General features: G+C 35.3%; 3 protein-coding genes across 3 annotated transcripts; all 3 read right to left on the reverse strand.

Moving 5' to 3' along the window:
- Positions 1 to 974: 974 nt before the first annotated feature.
- Positions 975 to 5,368, reverse strand: LOC126716012 (phosphoribosylamine--glycine ligase). Its single transcript, XM_050416920.1, has 4 exons — positions 4,885 to 5,368; positions 3,383 to 3,756; positions 2,444 to 2,974; positions 975 to 1,677 (listed from the first exon to the last, which is right to left on the reverse strand). Exons 1-4 carry the CDS (start codon positions 5,204 to 5,206, stop codon positions 1,255 to 1,257), a joined length of 1,650 nt encoding a protein of 549 aa, XP_050272877.1. The 5' UTR covers positions 5,207 to 5,368; the 3' UTR covers positions 975 to 1,254.
- A 3,544-nt stretch (positions 5,369 to 8,912) lies between these two features.
- Positions 8,913 to 13,271, reverse strand: LOC126716016 (50S ribosomal protein L21, mitochondrial-like). Its single transcript, XM_050416923.1, has 5 exons — positions 12,723 to 13,271; positions 12,546 to 12,626; positions 10,631 to 10,732; positions 9,554 to 9,628; positions 8,913 to 9,468 (listed from the first exon to the last, which is right to left on the reverse strand). Exons 1-5 carry the CDS (start codon positions 13,176 to 13,178, stop codon positions 9,325 to 9,327), a joined length of 858 nt encoding a protein of 285 aa, XP_050272880.1. The 5' UTR covers positions 13,179 to 13,271; the 3' UTR covers positions 8,913 to 9,324.
- Positions 13,272 to 14,702: 1,431 nt separating this feature from the next.
- Positions 14,703 to 17,597, reverse strand: LOC126716014 (G-type lectin S-receptor-like serine/threonine-protein kinase At2g19130). Its single transcript, XM_050416922.1, has one exon. It carries the CDS (start codon positions 17,376 to 17,378, stop codon positions 14,964 to 14,966), a length of 2,415 nt encoding a protein of 804 aa, XP_050272879.1. The 5' UTR covers positions 17,379 to 17,597; the 3' UTR covers positions 14,703 to 14,963.
- Positions 17,598 to 20,753: the final 3,156 nt, after the last annotated feature.

Raw genomic sequence — 20,753 nt, forward strand, 5'->3', positions numbered from 1 at the left:
TATGTAACAAAATCAGTAATTTAATTAATTCCTTAAGAAACTATACGTTTTAGAACCATTAAAAACCATTAATGAATGGCATGGTGTCATCATTCATTAATCATCAAGAGTGTGCGTAATTTTCTGGCTTTCCTAACTTGTTCAGACTACTGACTTACACTAGATTATGAGGCTTACGTACTTTACAATCAAGGCTCTATCTAAGGTCGTAATTTTCTGCTCTCCTAACTTATCAAGACCACCTACAAAACTCAATCTAAAGTAGTTGATCAAGTAAGGAAAGCAATAACATTATATATTTTACAATCAAGGTGTTATTCATTACATCATTGTATTTACATATTTCTCTCCTTAAATAGCTCCTTTAATGTTGGAAAGTAATCTCACTGCAAAATACTTTCACATGATTTTTCTTTATTTGTTTTTGAAAGAATCACTTTCCCATGATTTGTTATTTTTAACTCATCCATTTATTTTTTAATAATTCGATGAGGGAAATTAGCTCAAAGAATTGTTTTTTTGTTCTTTTTTCATTGGGGCAAAAATATGGTTTACATCAAATCATATCAAAAGTGAAGATTTAGGAGTTAATTGCAGAAAGAATATCTTGAGTTCAACTTCTCTCTTTGGCACAAATTAATCATCATACCATCTGAAGTAAACCATATTTTTCTCTAAACTTCCTTTTCATTTCTTTTCCTTCCATGCTAACAAAAGGAGATACTACAAACTTCATTTTTCGCCATTCCCCTTTACCTCACTACTTTTCTCACTAACTAAATTTGTCAAACACACTGCAACAACCTTACTGAAGGTATCCTCTCTTCTTTTTGCCACATTGAAAAAATATCCTAAACATATATAAAAATAAATCTAAAAAAATATATATATATATATTCACATCTCCAAAAGTAACAACAAACTACGCCAATTTTGGCATCTATGCATTTTTTTTTTTTCAACAAATGGAGAGAGGACTTGAACCCAGGTTTATCTCATAGAAAAATTGGGAAATGTCACTTAGCCTGAGACCTATGTGTTGAGTAATGCTGAACTTTTTTGGCTCAATCTTTGGATACAAAAAAGATGGAATCAATGTCAGTAATATGACATGAAAATTCTATAAGAAGCCAGAAAAGTCCGCCAACAAGAGGACCTTTTTCTTCCTTGGTTAATTTCTATCATGAACCATTTTTAAATATTCAACAATGTAGAACATTTGTTTTCCAAATGAGCCACCTTTATTTTCTCATATTAGTTCACCCTCTTTGTAGCAAAATGTTTCTGGGGCAGTGCTCTCCAACCAATATCCCGCCTGTAGAATCCTCCCGGCCAATTAATTTCCTCAACAGCTTGGTAAGCTCGTTCCCGTGCTTCTTCAAGATCTGTTCCCTTGGCAGTAACCCCAAGAACGCGTCCTCCCGTGGCAATGATATTGCCATCTGAGTCTTGGGCAGTTCCAGCGTGAAATATCTGAACACATGGAGCAACATGCTCCGCTTCCTCAAGACTTCGAATCACAGATCCTTTCTCATAGGCCCCAGGATAACCCTTACTTGCCATTACCACTACCATGGCTGAACCTGGGGACCAGTTCAGGGATACCCCACTCAGCTCTCCTCTACAAGCTGCAAGCAAAACTTGTGCCAGATCAGACTCCAGCCGAACCATCAAGACCTGTTCATCATTAAGGGCAAACAAGGCCAAAAGAATCCAGTTCAATATGTCACCAACAACATAAATTTTTTTTTGACAACTAAGAGGGTTACTGGGAAGTGCCAAAAAGGTGTCATGAACAATGTCATTGACACATTGTAATGTCTTAAGTTGATAACATATTGTTATAGTCACAGCAAAAACATGGATCTCTAAAGCAGACCCATTCAAAAAGTTTTGAGTATGCAATTGAACCCATGTGTTTGTAGAGTACGTACACAATATAACTTATATCATGTTGGCACTTTACTAATTAGAGAAAAGGCAAACCAGAATTTGGCATTAAAAAAGAAGATTAACTAAGTGATCTGCCTTTAACTTATATTATTCTTTTCTTACCTATCTCACTACCTCAGCCATAATATTCACATGCTACATGGTACAATTTTTACACTAGCCTAATACTTGGGCAATATATCAACTTATCCACCATCTACTTTTAAAAACCAACTTAAAGAAAGTTCATTGTGAAAGAATTGCAGATTAATATAAGCAAAGAAAAGCAAAATTTAATGACTTCCCAAACAGTAACAGCACCATAGCTAACTGAACTAAGTCAGCCATACGGGATTGAATTTTGAAGTCAAAATAATTTATGAAGATACCACATTCAAAGCCTGACCACAATTTGCATCTTGCTATCATGCTTCAAAGCCAGCAGGGTCCACAATATCCAATTATATATTGGACCATAGAATAAATATCAATTTAGTGTCTGTTAACTGACCTGGCATTCTGGATCTCCAAAGCGCACATTGTACTCAATCAGCTTTGGTAAGCCAGACTTCTTCTCAATCATAAGCCCAGCATACAAAACCCCAACAAACTTACACCCTTCTGCAGCCATTCCATTTACCGTAGGAAGAATTATAGATTTCATGACCAATGCCTGAAGTTCTTTTGTTAAGATAGGTGCTGGAGAATATGCCCCCATCCCACCAGTATTGGGCCCTGTATCTCCATCTCCAACTCGTTTATGGTCCTGAGCAGACTCTAGAGGTATGGCATTCTCTCCATCCACCAGGGCAAAAAAAGATGCTTCTTCTCCTTCTAGATATTCTTCAACAATAACACGGCAACCTGCAGAACCAAAATCACCCTTCACAAGCATTGAGTCAACAGCTTCACATGCTTCCTCCACATTCATAGCAACAACAACTCCTTTTCCAGCTGCCAATCCATCCGCTTTGATAACAATTGGTGCTCCTTGCTCTTGAATGTATTGCTTTGCAGCAGATGGATCTGTAAATGTTTTATACTGCACAATTGAATAATAAATTCTTAAGGTAATTTTGTGGGAAAATGGTGACACAATAATGCGAAAGCAAAGAAATTCCAGACTTGAAATTTGTTAAAATATAAAAGGATAGTAAATATAACAGTTAAAAGAAAGGAAAGAAATGCCCATTAGAAAAATAAGACTAAAAATATGGATAGCAATAGGGAAAACTGGGATCAAGCTCACTTTTACCGTCCAATAGAGAAGAAACTACACAAATACACGCATGTATCTAAAAAGAAATAGCATACCAATGTGCCACTATAAGGAACTTTAGAAAATGAAAGCTAATAATTAGTACTAAGGTTCCAAAAAATATTTAACACAATGAGATGAATGGAGATTGCTCTTCTCTTGGTTTGATGGATTAAAGAAAGGAGGATAAACCTTAGCAGTAGGAATTCCATATTTGTCACACAAATTCTTCATGAAGTTTTTGGAACCTTCCAAAGCAGCAGCCTCTGCTGAAGGGCCAAAAGTTGGAATTCCAAACTTAACCAGATCATTTGCAAGGCCTGAAACAAGAGGAGCCTCTGGTCCCACAACAACCAGCCCCACACCCCATTTGTGGCAGAAGGATATTACAGCCGAGCTGTCAAAGATGTCAAGGTCTGAAATACAAGTGGCATTCCCTGAGTTGGAAATCCCAACATTACCAGGTGCGCAGAAGACAGCATCACAGGAGGGAGATCGCTGCAAAGCATAACAAAGTGCATGTTCCCTTCCCCCTCCACCAATGACCAAAACTACCACCCTCTCTTCTGCAACATTAGTAAATAAAGAGGACCAGTTAATTACTATGCAAAGTAGATTAAACCAATACCTCATAGGCTCATATCTTTGCATGAATCAACAGTTATTTTCAAAAAAGAATAACTCCTTAAATTTGACTAGTGTTAATGATGGTGACAACACCACTGATTCCCCAAACCTCCTTGCAAAGGGTTAGAGAATTTTTAAAAAAAACAAATAAATAAGCTTTCAGACAATTGTTAACTTATCAGTCACTAAAGTGATGCAGAGCTAATAATTTATTTTCTCCCCTAACATGAATAAGAACAACCATATTTGAACAACACCAGAACAAATCCTCAGCCTCTCAAGTCTCACCACCATAGGTCCATAGCCAAGGTCAAGAAACCCTCAATGCTAAATTCAGACAGAGAATCAATGTGTATGCGCAAGCATACACACGATACATCTGGCTTCAACAGGGAACCTCAAATCAACACTTACTAAAGAAATGGACTAATATGTGAATAAAACTCCTGCAATATCAGGTACGGATTCACTACTACTATCAATGTGGCCAAGCACATTGCTAATTATTACAGTTGGGCTATTTACATGGAAAGGACCATTTTAAACTAGTGACTAAAAAGCTAGTTAAAGAAAACTAACTATATATGTGCTTCTTCAACAGGATTACTCCAAGTAAAGCTTAACATATAATAGCTCATGCATTTAAAACCACTTCAAAGCCTAAAAATTATTTATCAAGCCAACCACAAGAACAGATTTTGACTTTATTCAAAGAAAGCCCATTTCCCAATTTTTTCGTATAATTGTAATTTTCTCTAAAAATATACAAAATATTTGAGAAATAGCTAGAAATTAAAAAGAGAAATATATAAGCTTTTTTTGCACCGATAAATTTAAGGAATAACAGGAGAGTTCACTGAATTTTAGCAGAATCATTCAACATAATACAGTAAAACTACCCAACAATAACAACAACAACAACAACACTGATCACAATAATAATTCGCAATATTTTTTTTTTCAAATACTGTAACTTTCCCTTAAATTTATCAAATTATTTGTGAAATTAGAACACATAAATTAATATAAAAAAAATTATTAAAAAAAAAAGAAGAAGATATACTTACGAGAAGCAGAGTTGTTGGTTTGATCAAGAGAGACGGACGGCTGAGATTTGAGAGAAGAGCAGATGAAGAAGGGCGAGGAAGACGATCGTGAGCCGTTGAATGAGGTAGAGCGATGATTGGTTGAAATGGAAAAGAGGGTACCCACAGAGTACGAGGAAGTGTTGTCGCTGTAGTTGTTGTTGTTAGAGACAGCGAAGTAGTGAGCAAAGGGCTTCGGAAATCGCAGGTTGTTGTTGTTGTTGTTGTAGTTGTAGTTGTTGTAGCTGTAGTTGTGTAGTCTCAGTGAAGGTCCAAGGTTGAAGGTGGTAGTGGCGCAAGACATGCTTTTTTTTTTTTTTTTTTGTCTGTTGCTGTTGGGGAATTGGAGGAATGACACTCACCGTCGCTGTCGCCGCCGCCTAGGAACTTATCTGGTCGGGCTGATGGTTTCACGATGACCTGCTCTGCGATTCTGGGAGTGTGACGCTTCGTCGGGTTTTGGCTTTTTGATTTTATAACTTGGCCGAACGGTGTCGTATTGGAGCTTGAAGTTTTGTGTTTTTTAAACCTTGGTATTCTCTCCTTCGTAAAAACGGTGCGGTTTGGGCGGATTTGACAAAAACAAAATTCTTTCGGTGTAAAAACTAAACTTCAGATATAAAATCAAATTTTAAAAATTTTGGGAGCGTAAAATTCAAATAACTCCAAAATTTAAAAAGTGTATGCAATTTACTCTTTTAAAAAAATAAAACTTAACATACTATTAGTTTTATAGTTTTTTTTTTTTTTATTCTATAGATTTTTAGATAAAGATTCTTTCATGCTAATATATATAGATTCTCTTGAGTTTCTTTTAAACGCCTTAGTTCTAATACTTTAGAGGATTGGTGATTGACCTTCAATTGTCTTGTTAGAGTCTATTACATGCATTCTTCTCCATTATTCAACTTTTTATAATAAAGCTTATGGTTTTTATTTATGAAAGGGGGTCTTTATAGTTTATGAATTATAAATGTCATTTATGTTTCCAATGATGAAAACAGTTTATGAATAAAAGTGAAGTTATACTACTAATCCCAAAGAAAATGGCGAAAAAGAAAAAAGAAATTGAGTTTTATTCTTTCTACTTAATGGTAAAAAATATTTTACCTAATTAGACGAAAGAATATTAATAGATAAATTTTCTAGATAAAGGGAATAAATATCTCAATCAAAGGATGATAGAGATGGAAAAGAGAGGGTGAGTGTTTCTTGGCTCAAAACTAAAAATTCTTTCTTTTCTTATAAGGTGTCTTGATAGATGATAAGCATAATGCGTAAATATTAGGTTATACTTAGATCATTCTTTCTTGCCATGCTCAACACTCGAAGAATATGTGTGTTGGCACAATCACATCCGAAAAATATCAGAAAACAAAGCAGTCTGATAGTGCAATTCGCAACTTGTAATTAAGGTACATGGATCCATCACTTTTCGTAGACTATTTATAATCATACAAGTTAACAAGTTGAGAAATTTGGTATGAGACTAATTAGTATTTTTAATTGTTTGAAGGATGAATCGGGTCCAACCTGTTTGATCCACAAATACCCAACCAGTCCTGACCCTTCAACCCAGTTTGTCACAAACAAATTGGGTTAAGCACCGTAATGAAACATTGAAACCCAGCACAATGCACTTGAACCATCCACATTAAATAACATAATTCACTAACTAATCCTAACATCTTTTTTCCTTGAAAGTCCAATCCAAATCCAAATTAAACTAAGCCCAAAATTCATTTCTTTTAATCAAGCCCATCAGTTTTCTTTAAAAGGCCCAATAGCCCATCAAATGCAACTCTTGTATAAAAATAATAATAATAATAAATAAATAAATAAACTCAAAAGGTTGAGCTGAACTGAGCAAAACCTTTATTTATTTTGGTAGTGGATTTCTTTAGGCTTTAACAATTATGCATAAAATTGCATTGTTAGGGACAAATTTTTTTACAATTGTGAAGGTGATGAATGGCTATCACATGTGACTTTTATTATACATCAATTACAACATCTTAGGTTGATTGTTGTAAAAAAAAAATTTTCCTTAAAAAATTGTCACTCATCTCGTTGTGCATCACAAATCCCTTGATAATTTGGAAATTGTGGGGCCTTAGCCAATAAGGAAGTGGTGGGGAAGAAAATTGGCACATTGGCATAATGGCCGGAGTGAAAAAGTATCATCCCCAACCAAGTCAACCATAGGATACATGTTTCTTAATTTCACTTAAATCACTCTTTGCATAATCAACAACTAAGAACATGTTTTGTTTTATTTTATTTTAATATCCACTTATTTGCTAGGAGCTTTGTGGCTTAATTAGCATCTCTAAGTGTTTCCAGTAGAAATGTTCACGGTTCAAATCCTCTATTTTTCCAATTAATCTCAATAATTTTAGTTATAATAATTCTTTTTATACCATTTGTAGGGGTAAAATTCCCAAATCAAACAATGGGCCTTGGGCCCCATACAGAGTCCAGCCACGATCGAGGAGAAAATGGAGCGCCAAAAGGACTTCCAGCCCAACTCTGATGAGTTCAAGCTTATTTTAAAAGAGGTCCGAGGAGGAATGTCTCCTCGGACGTGCCAAATATGAACCAAACGTGCACCCTATCCATAATAAGGAATTACTCCAACGAATATTGGTAGTAAGGACGAGCCTCACAAAGTCGGGAGAAGGAAGAGAGTACAGGATGTCCAGGGGGAGACCACAACTGCCGCATTAAATGTAAGGAAGCTACTTTTCTAACCGCATTAATGTGGAGAGGACAGGCGAACAATGTTACCTTGGCCACTACAACTCACAGAAAGGTAGGGTAGATGTCCGATGGGACGGGCACTCAAGTGAAGGTCCAGCTGATCAACAAGTGTAAGGATCTGATTACTTTAAGGAGGCTATATAAGAGAAGGGCATCCCATGAAAGGGGGATGGAAATAAAAAGGAGAAAGAAAGAAGGAGAGATTGAGAAAGAAAGACTATAGCCTTTAATCAGGAACAGAAGTGCACCCACATGTTTCCTCGGACCGAACATCCAGTGGACATAAAGGAGGTATTCTTACGTTCAAATCGCTGCATGGCCCTAAATTAACTAACACTCACTTCATTAAGGCCTAGTTCTGTAACCCGCTTTCTACAAATTCATTGTCTAGGACTCTTTGGGCCAGAATCACCTACCTGCTGGACCTGGGTCCCAAAAATTGATCCTACACCATTTATTTTTAAACAAAATAAACCAATTAAAAATTAAGCTCATCTAGACATAGCAAAATCAAAATTGAACTATGTTGGACAGTTGGAGTGTAGGACAACTTTATATATATATATATATATATATATATATATATATATATATATATATATATATATATATATAATTTGATGAATCAGCCACCTTTGTATAAATCCTTAGCTAATTATGAATGCAAAAATGAGGGTTCAAAAAGAGTATGGCCCCAAAAATTACCAAACACATTTATCAGTCTTGGGCTAGACTGAAGTCCAAAGGCCCAAAAAACCTACACCAGCCTATAGAGAGAAAGGAAAAAGGAAAATGCTGCACAGGTACAAGCACATCTCTGATCATGCCGTAAATTGAACACTTTCAACAGCATAGACAAAGGTATCGCTACACATGCATCACAATTCACATGCACATCCCTGCCATCTAGGAACCTGTTTCAGCTAATGAAATTGAATTATAGTCTGACTTGGATATAAGACAAGACAGACATGCAACCTTTGAGTTTAGCAGATTTAAGATTTAAAGCAAGGTACAAGTTATGATTATTATGATTAGTAGAAGAACCAAATAGGTGCCATTTTAAAAAGAATCAAGATGTACCTCACAAGGTGGCAACCACATGCAATCTAAGAACCGGTTTCAGTTCATGAGATTGAATTATAGTCTGACTTTGATATAAGACATGAGAGACTTGCAACTTTTGACTTTAGCAGATTTCAAATCAACGCAAGGTACAAGTTACTTATGATAATTATGCAAGAGCACAATAACCAAACGAGTTCCATTTCAAAAAGATACAAGATGTACCTCACAAGGTGGCAACCACATCCACAATGTCAATATATGTTTTAGAATCCAAGAGTTTGGCAAAAATCTAGGAGCAAAGATACGATTCTTTAAGACCACGGTAACATCTCTGTTTGGGAACAGAAGTAGGTGATTCTACAGTAGGTTTTATGAATCAAATTACTATTAAAAAAAAAAATTATGCAACCAGTCCTACAAGTCGTGCTCAATTTGGTGGTATGATTATCTGCATGACAAGACATCCAAGATGTGTACATGGAGAAAATTAGGAATGGAATCATGCTCATCCTATAAGATTAACAAGTCAAAACTCAGGAGTTATAAGCATGGACGGCCATTATTGTTGATGTATAGCCATGGAAAAAATCCCCCTTAAGCAGCAACTGCAACCTTTTCTGGCTTCTTCCCAGTTACCTTTTCTGGCTTCTTCCCAGCAGCCTTTGAAGGCTTCCCAGTGTAGGGTTTTTCAGGTTTCTCAATTCCTTGAATATCAGTAATCCTTAATTTAGTCAGTTCCTGAAAAGGAGAAGCATGGGTCAAGAAAAATGATCACTGTGAGGTAGCGGAAAAAAATTGTTTAGACCATAGATTTATGAAATACCTGACGATGTCCTTTGGTACGGCGATAATTCTTCCTTCTCTTTTTCTTGAATATAATTACCTTTGCATCTAATGCCTGAGAGAGAGCAACATGAGAAAAATATAAATTGCCTTACAAAAAAGAGAAGCTGTAACCTTTTTGGTAATTCACAAAAGCCATATAAGTTTGGTCCCAGACAATACAAAAGGAGAAAGTGAAAAGATAACTATAATGTCTATAAACATGGTGATCACAGGAGTAATTTGCTTCATAGGCAAATTAATTAATATCATTGTGATCTATCTTAAACTTTACTAGCACAATGATATAACATGGGGTTATATTAGGAGATCTGCATACATTTTCTCCCTGCCTTGCATTTTAGAAATTTTCAACTTGCACCAACACCTTTAGGTAGTAGTTTAGGAGGTTTCTTGGGCCTTCAAAACCAGCACCCCTCCGTCCATCACTAGTTTGGGGCATATGCCCTGCTTGTATTTGTTCATTTGGCTTATCATTTTTTTAGAACTTTCAAGTAGTCCACCTAGCAATTTCAAATCAAGGTTAAAATTATGCAAAAGCACTTTATTGGCAAACATAGAAGCCAACCCCAAGCATTATGGCATGGATTACAGAATAGCAATTTCAAGATAACCAGTACTTTCTTGATAATAAAAAAAAAAATAATCCCATTTTTATTTCTTGATTTTCCCCTGTTATAGAGTTGGGATCATAATCACAACTTAGCATATAACATAGCTGTTAGTTTTCATGTAATTTATGAAGCTAGATAAACTCTAGTTACTATTTCTTTCTCTTTGTATTGCAGTCCATTTAGATAGAAAGTTCTTCCTGGAAAAGTTTGTTTTGACCTTTTTAAGAGGCTCCAAGTATCAAAATGGATATCTTTCTCTGAACTCAAATATAATGACCGCCTCTTCTGAATTAACTCTTCAAATTGGAAATTCCAGTTATCCTAAGGAATTAATTTTGCAAGAAATGTATCCCATGAAACAAACATGATTGCAAAAATTATATGCAAATGAGAACACAATGAGAGAGAGATGGAGAGAGAGCGAAGATTAGTATCACACTCACATGCTCTTCAACAACTGCATGAACAGCTGCATCTGGTAATATGGGCCTACCAATAATGGTCTGACTACTAGAGCCAAGCAAAAGAACCTTGTTCAAAATTAACTGCAACGGAAAGAGATGGAAGCATTAATAAAGTAATCACTTTTTTGAGAGAAAAAGACAGGTTATTGAATTTTTGTTGGGAAAGTAAAACTTCATATAACTTCCCAGAAAACTATAGAAGACTACACAATTGAAATCAAGGCAATCTCAAATCAATCCTAATACCATCTTGGATAAAAATGCCTTCAATTGCATCTCCTTTGTTAAGGTAGGGAAAGCATGGATCATAAAGATATTACATGGCAAATCAGCCCAAGCAGAAATGAACAAGGAGAATATATATAAGTTTCTATAAGCTGAATTGCTATGTCTTTGTTTTTATGTTTTTTGATAAGTAATTTGCTGTGTCTATTTTGGCTTGCTCCATCAGGTGAATGAGCCAATGAAGTGGTTCATGGAATTGATATATACCCAATTTGGCACCACTTAACAAAAAATTTAATTTATTGACTTGGAAGGTCCAAAGACAATGTAAAATGCCAATTGTCTCATTCGAGAGGCTTCCAAATTTATCTACCAGGGCCTTTTATTTAAAAAAATGTGAGCATGAAGGGAAAGAAGATTAAATATAAATCCTGTTTCGTTTCATTGGATATCATTTTTGTTTTGAAATTCCTTCTTCATTATGATAAAATAAAAGACAGAGAAACCTGTAAGGCATGAAGTTCAGACCAAAGATCTCCTTTATTAGCAAAAAGATCTGCTTTTTGAGTCAACTGATAAAAAAAAACCAATAACAAGAATCTCATTATTGAGAAGCGATTAACAATCTATCTTAACATATTGAAATACTCGATGGCCAAGAACCAAAATGATTCCAACCTCTCCCCCCTATTTTTGAACAAAAGCAAGACTAAATTCCCATCCGTACTTCTTTTGATCCCACCAAGAGCACATTTCAGAACTGTTCATGCAAGTCTATCACACAGCAAGTACACCATGCCATATGACATCCTATATTAGCAGCAAATCTAGTTGCATGCTTGGTGATCTGTAGCAATAATGGCAAAACTTAGGTACACTTCCTGAGACATTGTAACTTAGGTACCCAATTAAATTCAACCGTGTAGCTGCAGTGACCAATAAGCACAAAAAGTAATATCTTCCCTCATGGACAATTAAATTCAACTATGTGACTCATGTTTTTGATAGGTACTGTGAACAAAACAAAGAAAAGAAATGTACGAGCATCTGAATGCAGAAGCTGCATAGAGAAGTGAATTCACGGCAAGTGCAAGCATATCTGCTCATGTCAGTACCCAAAGTACTAACAACGATTTTGGCAACAGAAAGGGCTGTATACGCTATTGATCTCAAGCGCATTAGTAACTAACTAATTGCCTTCTTCTACCAAAAAAAAAAAAATACTCATTAAATCTTATCATCATATATATCTACTAGTCTAAACCTTAGTCGCAGACAGAGAGAGAAGCATATGAATAATTCTTCGTAAAGATCTATGAATGAGCCCTGAAGGCCACTCTGGTGTAACCATGTGACTCATTGGCAATGCAGCAACATAGTTGAATTAAATTGGAGGACCTAAGGTACAGAAACTGTTTGTAAGTTTTGTCCAGAACTATAAAGCATGCTAAGTACATAACTTCTCCCTCAAAATAGTACTATAAGTAACCAATAACTCTGAATTTCCATCAACATGAGATACTTGGCAAAACCCATTACTTCTTTTTTTCCCTGCATAATTTATATGATATGGAAATGATATCCTTGACTGTGACTATCAATTAACAATGCAAAGTACAAATGAACACATAGTTTTATAAGTAATCACGCAAATTCAATAGCAACCCACCTTGTCATTCACTTCGCAGAATTTCAATCTCTCAGTGAAAATCGAATCCCCATTGCTCACCTTGAACTGGTGCGATCCAATCTAAGCACAAAAAGATAACCAAAAAAAAAAATCTATACCTCCAAAACATCCAATCAAAAAAACGACACCAAAAGACACAAGAAGAAGAAGAAGAACCTGAACGACAGCGAAAACCGGGTCGTAGCGCTTGAAAACCCGATCGGAGGGCTCTAGTGGGCCCACCACTTTGTAACCAATCTCCGCAGCCTCGGCCTCTTTCTCCTCCGGAGAGTACTCTCTCTTCACCAATTTCAGCTCGCCCTCCTCCTCGCTAACCCCACCCACTTCATCGTCGTCATAGTCATCGTCATCTTCGTCACCATCGTCTTCGTCATCGTCATCGTCTTCAGCTTCGTCGTCGTCTTCTCTTTTGGATGAGAAATGACGAGTGTTGGACCAGTGCTGGGTGGGTTCGGGAGTGGTGAAAATGTGGGCGGCGAGGAAGGGTTTTAGGGGCTGGGTTTTGGAGAGAGGAAGTGGGAGAGGGAGAGGGAGGGAAGGGAGAGACGGGTTTGTGGAGAACAGGGCGGAGGCGTGGCGGGTCAAAGCGTGGAGACACCGTCTGCTCGCCATGGATGGCTCGTTGAGCTCACCCTGAGTTCTGACAGAGTGGTAGTAGTAGGGTTTTAGATTGATTGTTGAGGGTTTAGGTTTTGAGATGGACTAATTCCAATTGCACGTTAAATTTCACAACTTGCCACAATTATTTTCACTTGGATTAATCTTTTTTTTTTTTTTTTTCTCTCTACTCTTCTTGGTTTGTCACGTGGACAATTATAACAAAAAATTATAATAGTTTTAAGAAATACTATGTTAACAAAATTTTCACAACATTTTCGTAACAAATCATACGTGTTGTTATTAGAGAGCAAAAATGTAATTTCAATGATAAGTTTAAATTATAACCAATAACAACTTACCATGTATAATTTGTTATGAAAATTTTATAAAAATAACATTTTTTAGTATTTTTAATATGATTATAGCATCTTTATTAGAGATGGCCAATTTTTTTTTTTTTTAATTATTCCAATATATCTAAATTAAGATGATTTGAGTGAAGCTATCCTTTTTTTTTTTTTTCCTTAATTTTTATAAAGACTAAGTTTAGATACAATTCTACTTAATAATTTTTAAAAAAATGTTTCCCTCTAAACTAATTTGAAAAGAGAAAAATTTTAAATTCTCTTTATATATTTTTTATTGAATATGAATTTAGAAAATCTAACGGTTGAATTGCATGTTGTTATTATATCGTCCATGCTTACGATATTATGCAAGGAGACATTGCTATTGCGAATTCAAATTGACGGATGATATATAATTTATTTCCGGCATCATATCCATAGATAGCACATTTGTCATAATTATAAGCTCCAACACTATATTATGGTCACGATCAATATTGTCATGAGCCAGATTTAGGGTGTATGTTTTGCCCTATATAATATGGACCATGATTTCCGATAAATGAAGTTTTGCACCATAAATATTATAAAAAAAAAAAAAAAAAAAAAAAAAAAAAAAAAAAAAGAAAGATGGAATCGGAGAGGCTGAAACATTTCTGATGTTTTTGCAGGAATTGGAATTTTCTTTCCTTTGCCTTCAAGAAGCATTCTGATGTTTTGCAAGCCACACCTTTAAACCTCTCGGCTACAGTGAATGATTCCTTAGCCTGGGCTTTTACTAATTATGGTAATTTTTCCTCAAAGACGGCATTTGATCAAATGCTTTGAAGTTTTAACCCTCTTACTTTCTCAGCTTATTGGGATATGTCATGTAATATTTATCAGCTTTGCACAGAAATGCTGAAAGATAAATATTGCATGACATAGCCCAATCCGACTAAATTTTTGAATAAACACTTTAATAAAAATCTAGTTTATAACATAAATATTACACTACTTACAAAATCCCACCGGTTCTTTTAACCCTTAAACAAATGAAAAGGTTTAGATACACAAAATTTGACACAAGTTGACATGGCAAATCATTAGTTGCAGATAAAATTGTAATGTTAACGGTGGGTCTAAATGAAAACCTATACAAGTTTACCAACTCAACTGGTGTAAATAATCTTTCTCAAAAAAAAAAAACTGGTGTAAATAATATATCTAGCATTACTCTAAACAAATACAATAACTAGGTACAACAGATAAATCAAAATAACCGAGTCTCTTTTAGCACTTTGAAACTACATTTATGTTTATGCACTTGGCTCCTTAGCTACTAAGTACTAACAATAGTGGAATCTTTTATTCGTGTTACATAAAAGGAACAACAAGATCACTAGGTCACAGGTGGGCAAGTATCATGCTTACTGATAATGAAGACAGTTCAGACAAAAACTTGTGGCTGTTAATATGAACTTGAACAAGTCTCAATCTCATGGCAAACACTAGCTTCCATTGGATTTTCTGAAAGGCGCCGGAAATAAAGAGGTATTTGAGGTATGCCCAATTGCATCAATCCTTCAAGAATTTTAACTACATTTCCCATGGTTGGTCTATCCCTTGGATCATCTTGAATGCACCAACAAGCAACTTTACATGCTCTAGTTAGCTCTTTCATATTAGCATTGCCCTCTAACTTGAAATCTAGCAATGTTAGAAGGTCTTCCCCCTTGTTTATTGCCACTGCAACACGAGCTGGAAAGTAGTTACATATCTCTTCATCTAGCATGTTTATATTTCTCCTACCAGATATTATCTCGAAAAGCAGCTTCCCATAACTGAAAACATCAACTTTTGGAGTGACAGCTTCACCTGAGATCCATTCTGGTGCCAAATAACCTCTGGTTCCCCTCATGGTGGTTAAAACCTGACTGAAGTTCCGACCTATTACCTTTGCAAGCCCAAAATCAGCCACTTTCGGGTCATACTCAGCATCCAACAATATGTTCTCAGGCTTGATGTCACAATGTATGATACAGTCTATACAATTCTCATGAAGGTATGCCAACCCTCTAGCTATCCCAATTGCAATTCGATATCTTGTATTCCAATCCAAAATTTTAGAAACCTCCTGGAACAAATGAGATTCTAAAGAACCTTTTGGCATATAATCATAGACGAGAAATCTTTTTGAAGCTTCTACACAGAATCCACATAGGCGAAGAAGATTGACATGCTGGATTGCTCCAAGTGTTCTCACTTCTGCACGAAATTGTTTCTCTCCTTGCTCTACACTTCTTATTTTCTTCACTGCTATGGCTGTTGAATTTGGCAAAGTCCCTTTGAAAACAGTACCAAAACCGCCCTCCCCAAGTTTTTGGGAGAAGTTCTTTGTTGCTTTTCGTAAATCCCGATACTTGAACAACATCAAAGAAAATTCTGATTCCTCGAGTGCACCATCAGCGGAAGGTTTCCACAATATAATTGCCAAAACAATACTTAGGAGAAGAATGAGCATTGCAAAAACTCCAAGAATCCAAGCAACCTTTTTCGACATCTTGGTTCTACTTCCAACCAACTCAATTTGCTCAGACGCTGAAATGCGAACATGCAAATCTCCACCAATCTCATTATCAGATGATAGTTGTCGTAAATTCCTCAATTGTTCCATGTAAATTAAACATTCATTATAATAGGCATAAGCAATGCAGTCACAATCCCTAAAGCATGTTAATTTGCATGCCTCAACATTTTTAACTGCTCTATTAATCTCTGTTGCCGCCACAAAGCTCATGTTGGGCATCGTGAGAAACTTATCGATTCCTCCATCAGAGCATCCTAATCGAGTTCTCCTAATACACCCTCCTGAGTAGTCTTGTAGTAAGCTCCAAGATCCTGACCACCTTGGTTCAAATCCTTTTGGGCAATCACAGAGAGGTACCCTATGCTGAGTGCAGATGCCATAATTGCCACAAAAACCATCTATCTCACAATGTCGTGAAGCTTCTGTCCAAGCCAAATTCCATTGCCGCGCATAATTGCTCCATACATAGAGATTGAGATCCCCAGTAACATCCAAAACAATTCTAGTGAATATAGAAGGGTAAAGAGTAGAATATGTAGAATATGTAAAATAGCTTCCATACTTATCAGAAACATAGGATACGTTTATTACACCGCTCCATTCCTTCTCAGTCACATTGTTGATATGCAGCTTAAGTGAAGAAGAACTGCGCATATAGTACAGTAAGAATTTACCTTGTTCAAATTCAGCAGAGAACTGCCCACTATCTGGATTTTCTAAACTTGTCCATGATCTTAGAATATTGCTTTCATTGGTAAGTCTATTGTACCCAATCTTGGCCTCTGGAAGCCACGTATTGGTTTGCTCCTCAAAACTCTGCCACAATACATTATCTAATTTATCCCTTAAGATAAAATTCCCATTGTCAAGAAGCACTGCTACAGTATAATTAGGCATGCCAGAGTTTGTGCAATTGCAAAAAGGAATTCCTTTTTCAGTTATCAACAAATTGCCATCCTCAGAAATTTCTAGTGCTTTAGAGGACGGGTTATAGACTGGGCAGTCTCTATTTGCCACCCAAACCACTGTTAACTCTGCTATAGTTTTATACCATATGCCTACATAATGCTTGTGAGACTTACCAGGTGTGAAGAAACCCAGTTCGAAAATTCCGCTTTTAGAAGTAAGGGTCTGGTTCCATGCCAGAGGCTGACCTCGGTACATGGTATCAGATGCAGTGGAGAGATGAGCTTTGAGTGACAAGATGAGAAGTAGAGCAAAATGAGACCATGCCTTCTTGCTTGTAGTATAGATTTCCTGCTTTTGGCTTCTTTGTGCCATACTACGATTGTTCATCTTTCTAGCTAATTTATCAAGGGAGAGTCTTCCATTCTCTCTCTCATTTTATTAGAGTCGCTGTTTTTCTGTGCGAAATGTTTCTATTCAACCAAAGTACTACTTGCAATTAAAGATCCAAAACCAGTCTCAATGCACGCCCCTTTTGACTCTATTTATTCAAAGACATGAAATTTCCATGTTTTTCTCCTTTTGACTGCGTGTATTCAAAGAGATGAAATTTCCATGCGTTTCTTGTCGGCACATTGCTAGCTAAAAATTCTACAATTATTTCTTGAACATGAATTTCTTTTTCTTCTGTCCTTTCTTATTTTTTTCAAACTTTGCTGACTAAAGGATATGATAGAAGAAAGCAACGGAAGAATTGCAATCTTTGGGGACCATCTCCCTCTAGAAGCTCCCAAATCGGTAGATGAGGGTGGACCCAGGAAAACATGAAGACAGATACCCTTTGGGTCAGAGAAGTAACACATGCACAAACGAAAAAAATCATTGATCACAAAATTATAAGCCCGAATAAATTATTGTTTAGACCAGAAACACAAGCTTTGCCACTCAACAGTTTAATAGCTTTACCCATAAATCAGATGAATTTCAGGCAGGACGACCCAGGATTTTAAAGTTAGCGGGGTCGAAAAAAAAAAAAAAAAAAAGCTCATATAATATTAAAAAATTATAAATAATCAAATGGATGTTGCTAAATACATTAAATTACAATCATTTATCAACAAAGATAAAGACAAAAACAAAAACAAAATAATATTCTTTTTAATACTAGGCCACTAAGATTTTTCTTTTTTAGTTAAAGCATTCACAATAATGACACTAAAAATTATAACTTTTAACATTTCAAAAATCTATTTAGTGTGAGTTCGGATAGTGACAGGAGTGGTGTTTTGTGCGTCTGCGTTTTACTTGACTGGTCCCAGGCACTGTTTATGGGACCTGCAAATACGGAATTCACAAAAAAAAAAAAAAAAAAAACCTTTAAAACTAGGTCCCACACGACACTATTTATATTTAAAAATTATTTTGTTACAGTGTTTCAGCAATAAGTTTTCAATTTTCAACAAATATCGGTATCCAAACAAACTCTTAATCTATTTTACCAACTCGTTTTACCATACATCTAATATCAAATATTCTATTTTTTTTATCACTTCATTCAAAATAATATAAACAACTCTTTCTTTTCTTTTCTTTTTTATACCATTCTAAGGAAAGTCTAACAAAAAGGTCGAGTTAACCCAATTGCAATGCAATGGCGTTCTAGTTGCCATATTAGCTAGGCTACTAATATTACATGTGATTATCTTGGGTACAAAAACAGAGTGATAATTGAGACCAGACTGATTTAGGTGAGATAAATCAGCCATCAAGATCCTTTCCTGCCAACTGGGAGCTGCTTCTTTGTTGGTAAATTGGACTAATCTCTTGTTATCACTGAGAAACAAAATTTGGGTGAAACCAAGACTCCTAGCTTTCATTGCTGCTGTTACCATTGCTTCCTAGATGGCACTGGGAGTTGTGTCGACTGCACAGGTTGAGAGACCAAGACATTAAAATAATAAAGGAATAGAGAGAATTTGATTTTTTTAATTGAAGGAAGAGATATATGTTGCGTTTGACATTGGCTAAAAAATACAGTTTTTAACTATTTAACTTATTTTTGCTATTATTCATGGGTTTTGTACATTACACCACTAAGGCATGGGAGAATGCATATATGGTTGGATCTGGGCCCTACACGTGGAATGGTTGTGAGCAAAGGAAAAGGAAGAGTTGGCTAAAAGATCCTATTCTTGGTCCGTGCCAAAGGCATGACTGCATTGGAAAGGAAGTAAGATATGCACCTGACCTGGTACTCAAGCACTCATAAAAAGGGAAATAGTGACTTTCTAAGGTCAGCAACTATAAGGACACCCCTTATTGGTTGAATACATGTTGGACTACTTTAGAAACACGAGTATCATTCACAGTACTCTTGATGTCCCTCTCAATATCCAGGACTTGTTTCCCAAGCAGTGGCAAAGTCACCTACCCACAAGTCCTAGTGCCACGTTGGCGTAATCTCTATCTTTTAGTCAGCAAATAATATCACAGCTGTGAAAATGTCCAAAATAGAGAAATGATGACTTGATACCTGTCTTTGTACTCAGCCATATTTATCAGATTATAAGAGGAATGTGCAGCTGTATTTTAAGGTAAAAACCCAAGTAGATATTTTGGAGAAAAGAGTAGAAAGTTGACAAGATAGAAAAGTAAAAAACAAGGTCTCTCAGAACATTCCATTCTTGCTCAAAACCGTGGATTTTTTTAGTCCCTTTTCTAGGGTTTTCCATGTACATCTTGTGTCCTTTTACACTTTTGCTATCACTTTCTCCTTCTCTAACATGTGTCATGTCAAAACTAGCATCTTTGTCACTTAAAAGCTTTTTCATGTAAATGTACTATTAGATAACTTTTTTTATTCCTCTATATAAGCTCAAATCTAACTTACACATACATGTTTCATTGCACTTTTTGATATTATTCATGAACCTCACTATACAATTTCAGCTAATTTTTAGTTTTATTTACAGTACTTTTAGCAAAAAAAATTTCAGTTTCAGCTAAATAAGTCATTCTCAAACAGACACATAATCTTAATAAAATATTGTATTTTATTTTTAACAACTTGTTACAATCAACTGGTATTTATAAAGTGTACTGTAGTTACAAAAAATTTAGTTACACATGATTTTTTTGTTCTTTGGTGGTAAAGTAGTTTTTTTTTGCTAAAATACAATCACCATTGTGAATGTTTTTATTGTTTTTGTTAAGTTTTTGGATTGGATAATTGTTATTTGAGTGAGGCTAATTAGGCTTATTGAGAATAATGGGGGCCTAAGGTTTTGAAAGGAGGGCCCAACTACAAAAATGAAATATATAATAATTATTAAAAAAAAAAAAAGTAATTACACTCTCCTTTCTTGAGGTTTGGAAAAATAACACTTCACGTCAAACTTGTAGGAAAAAAACACTTTCTCCCCTTACATCCAATTGACTAAACTTTGTTATACTAATATTAAAAAATCATGTACTAACTTGTCATTTGCTTAAAGGTAGGTTTATCTTATTTCATAATTAAAATTCATTGTTTTAAATTTTTAATCAAAGTGTATTTTAAAATATCAAGTGTGAATTAGCTTATTATTTTTTTTTATCTTTTTTAACAGGGGTTATAGAGATATTTGTTGTTACAAGTGTTTTGGTGCTTGAAAAATTTTTCATTTTCATTGTAAAGTTATAATTTTTTTTACTTACCATGATTACATTTTGGTAAAAAGATTCTCATACAAATTTGGAATATTTCATTATTAATTTAAACAGAAA

Source organism: Quercus robur, chromosome 2 (genome assembly GCF_932294415.1).
Source record: "Quercus robur chromosome 2, dhQueRobu3.1, whole genome shotgun sequence".
NCBI classification, from domain to species: Eukaryota; Viridiplantae; Streptophyta; class Magnoliopsida; order Fagales; family Fagaceae; genus Quercus; species Quercus robur.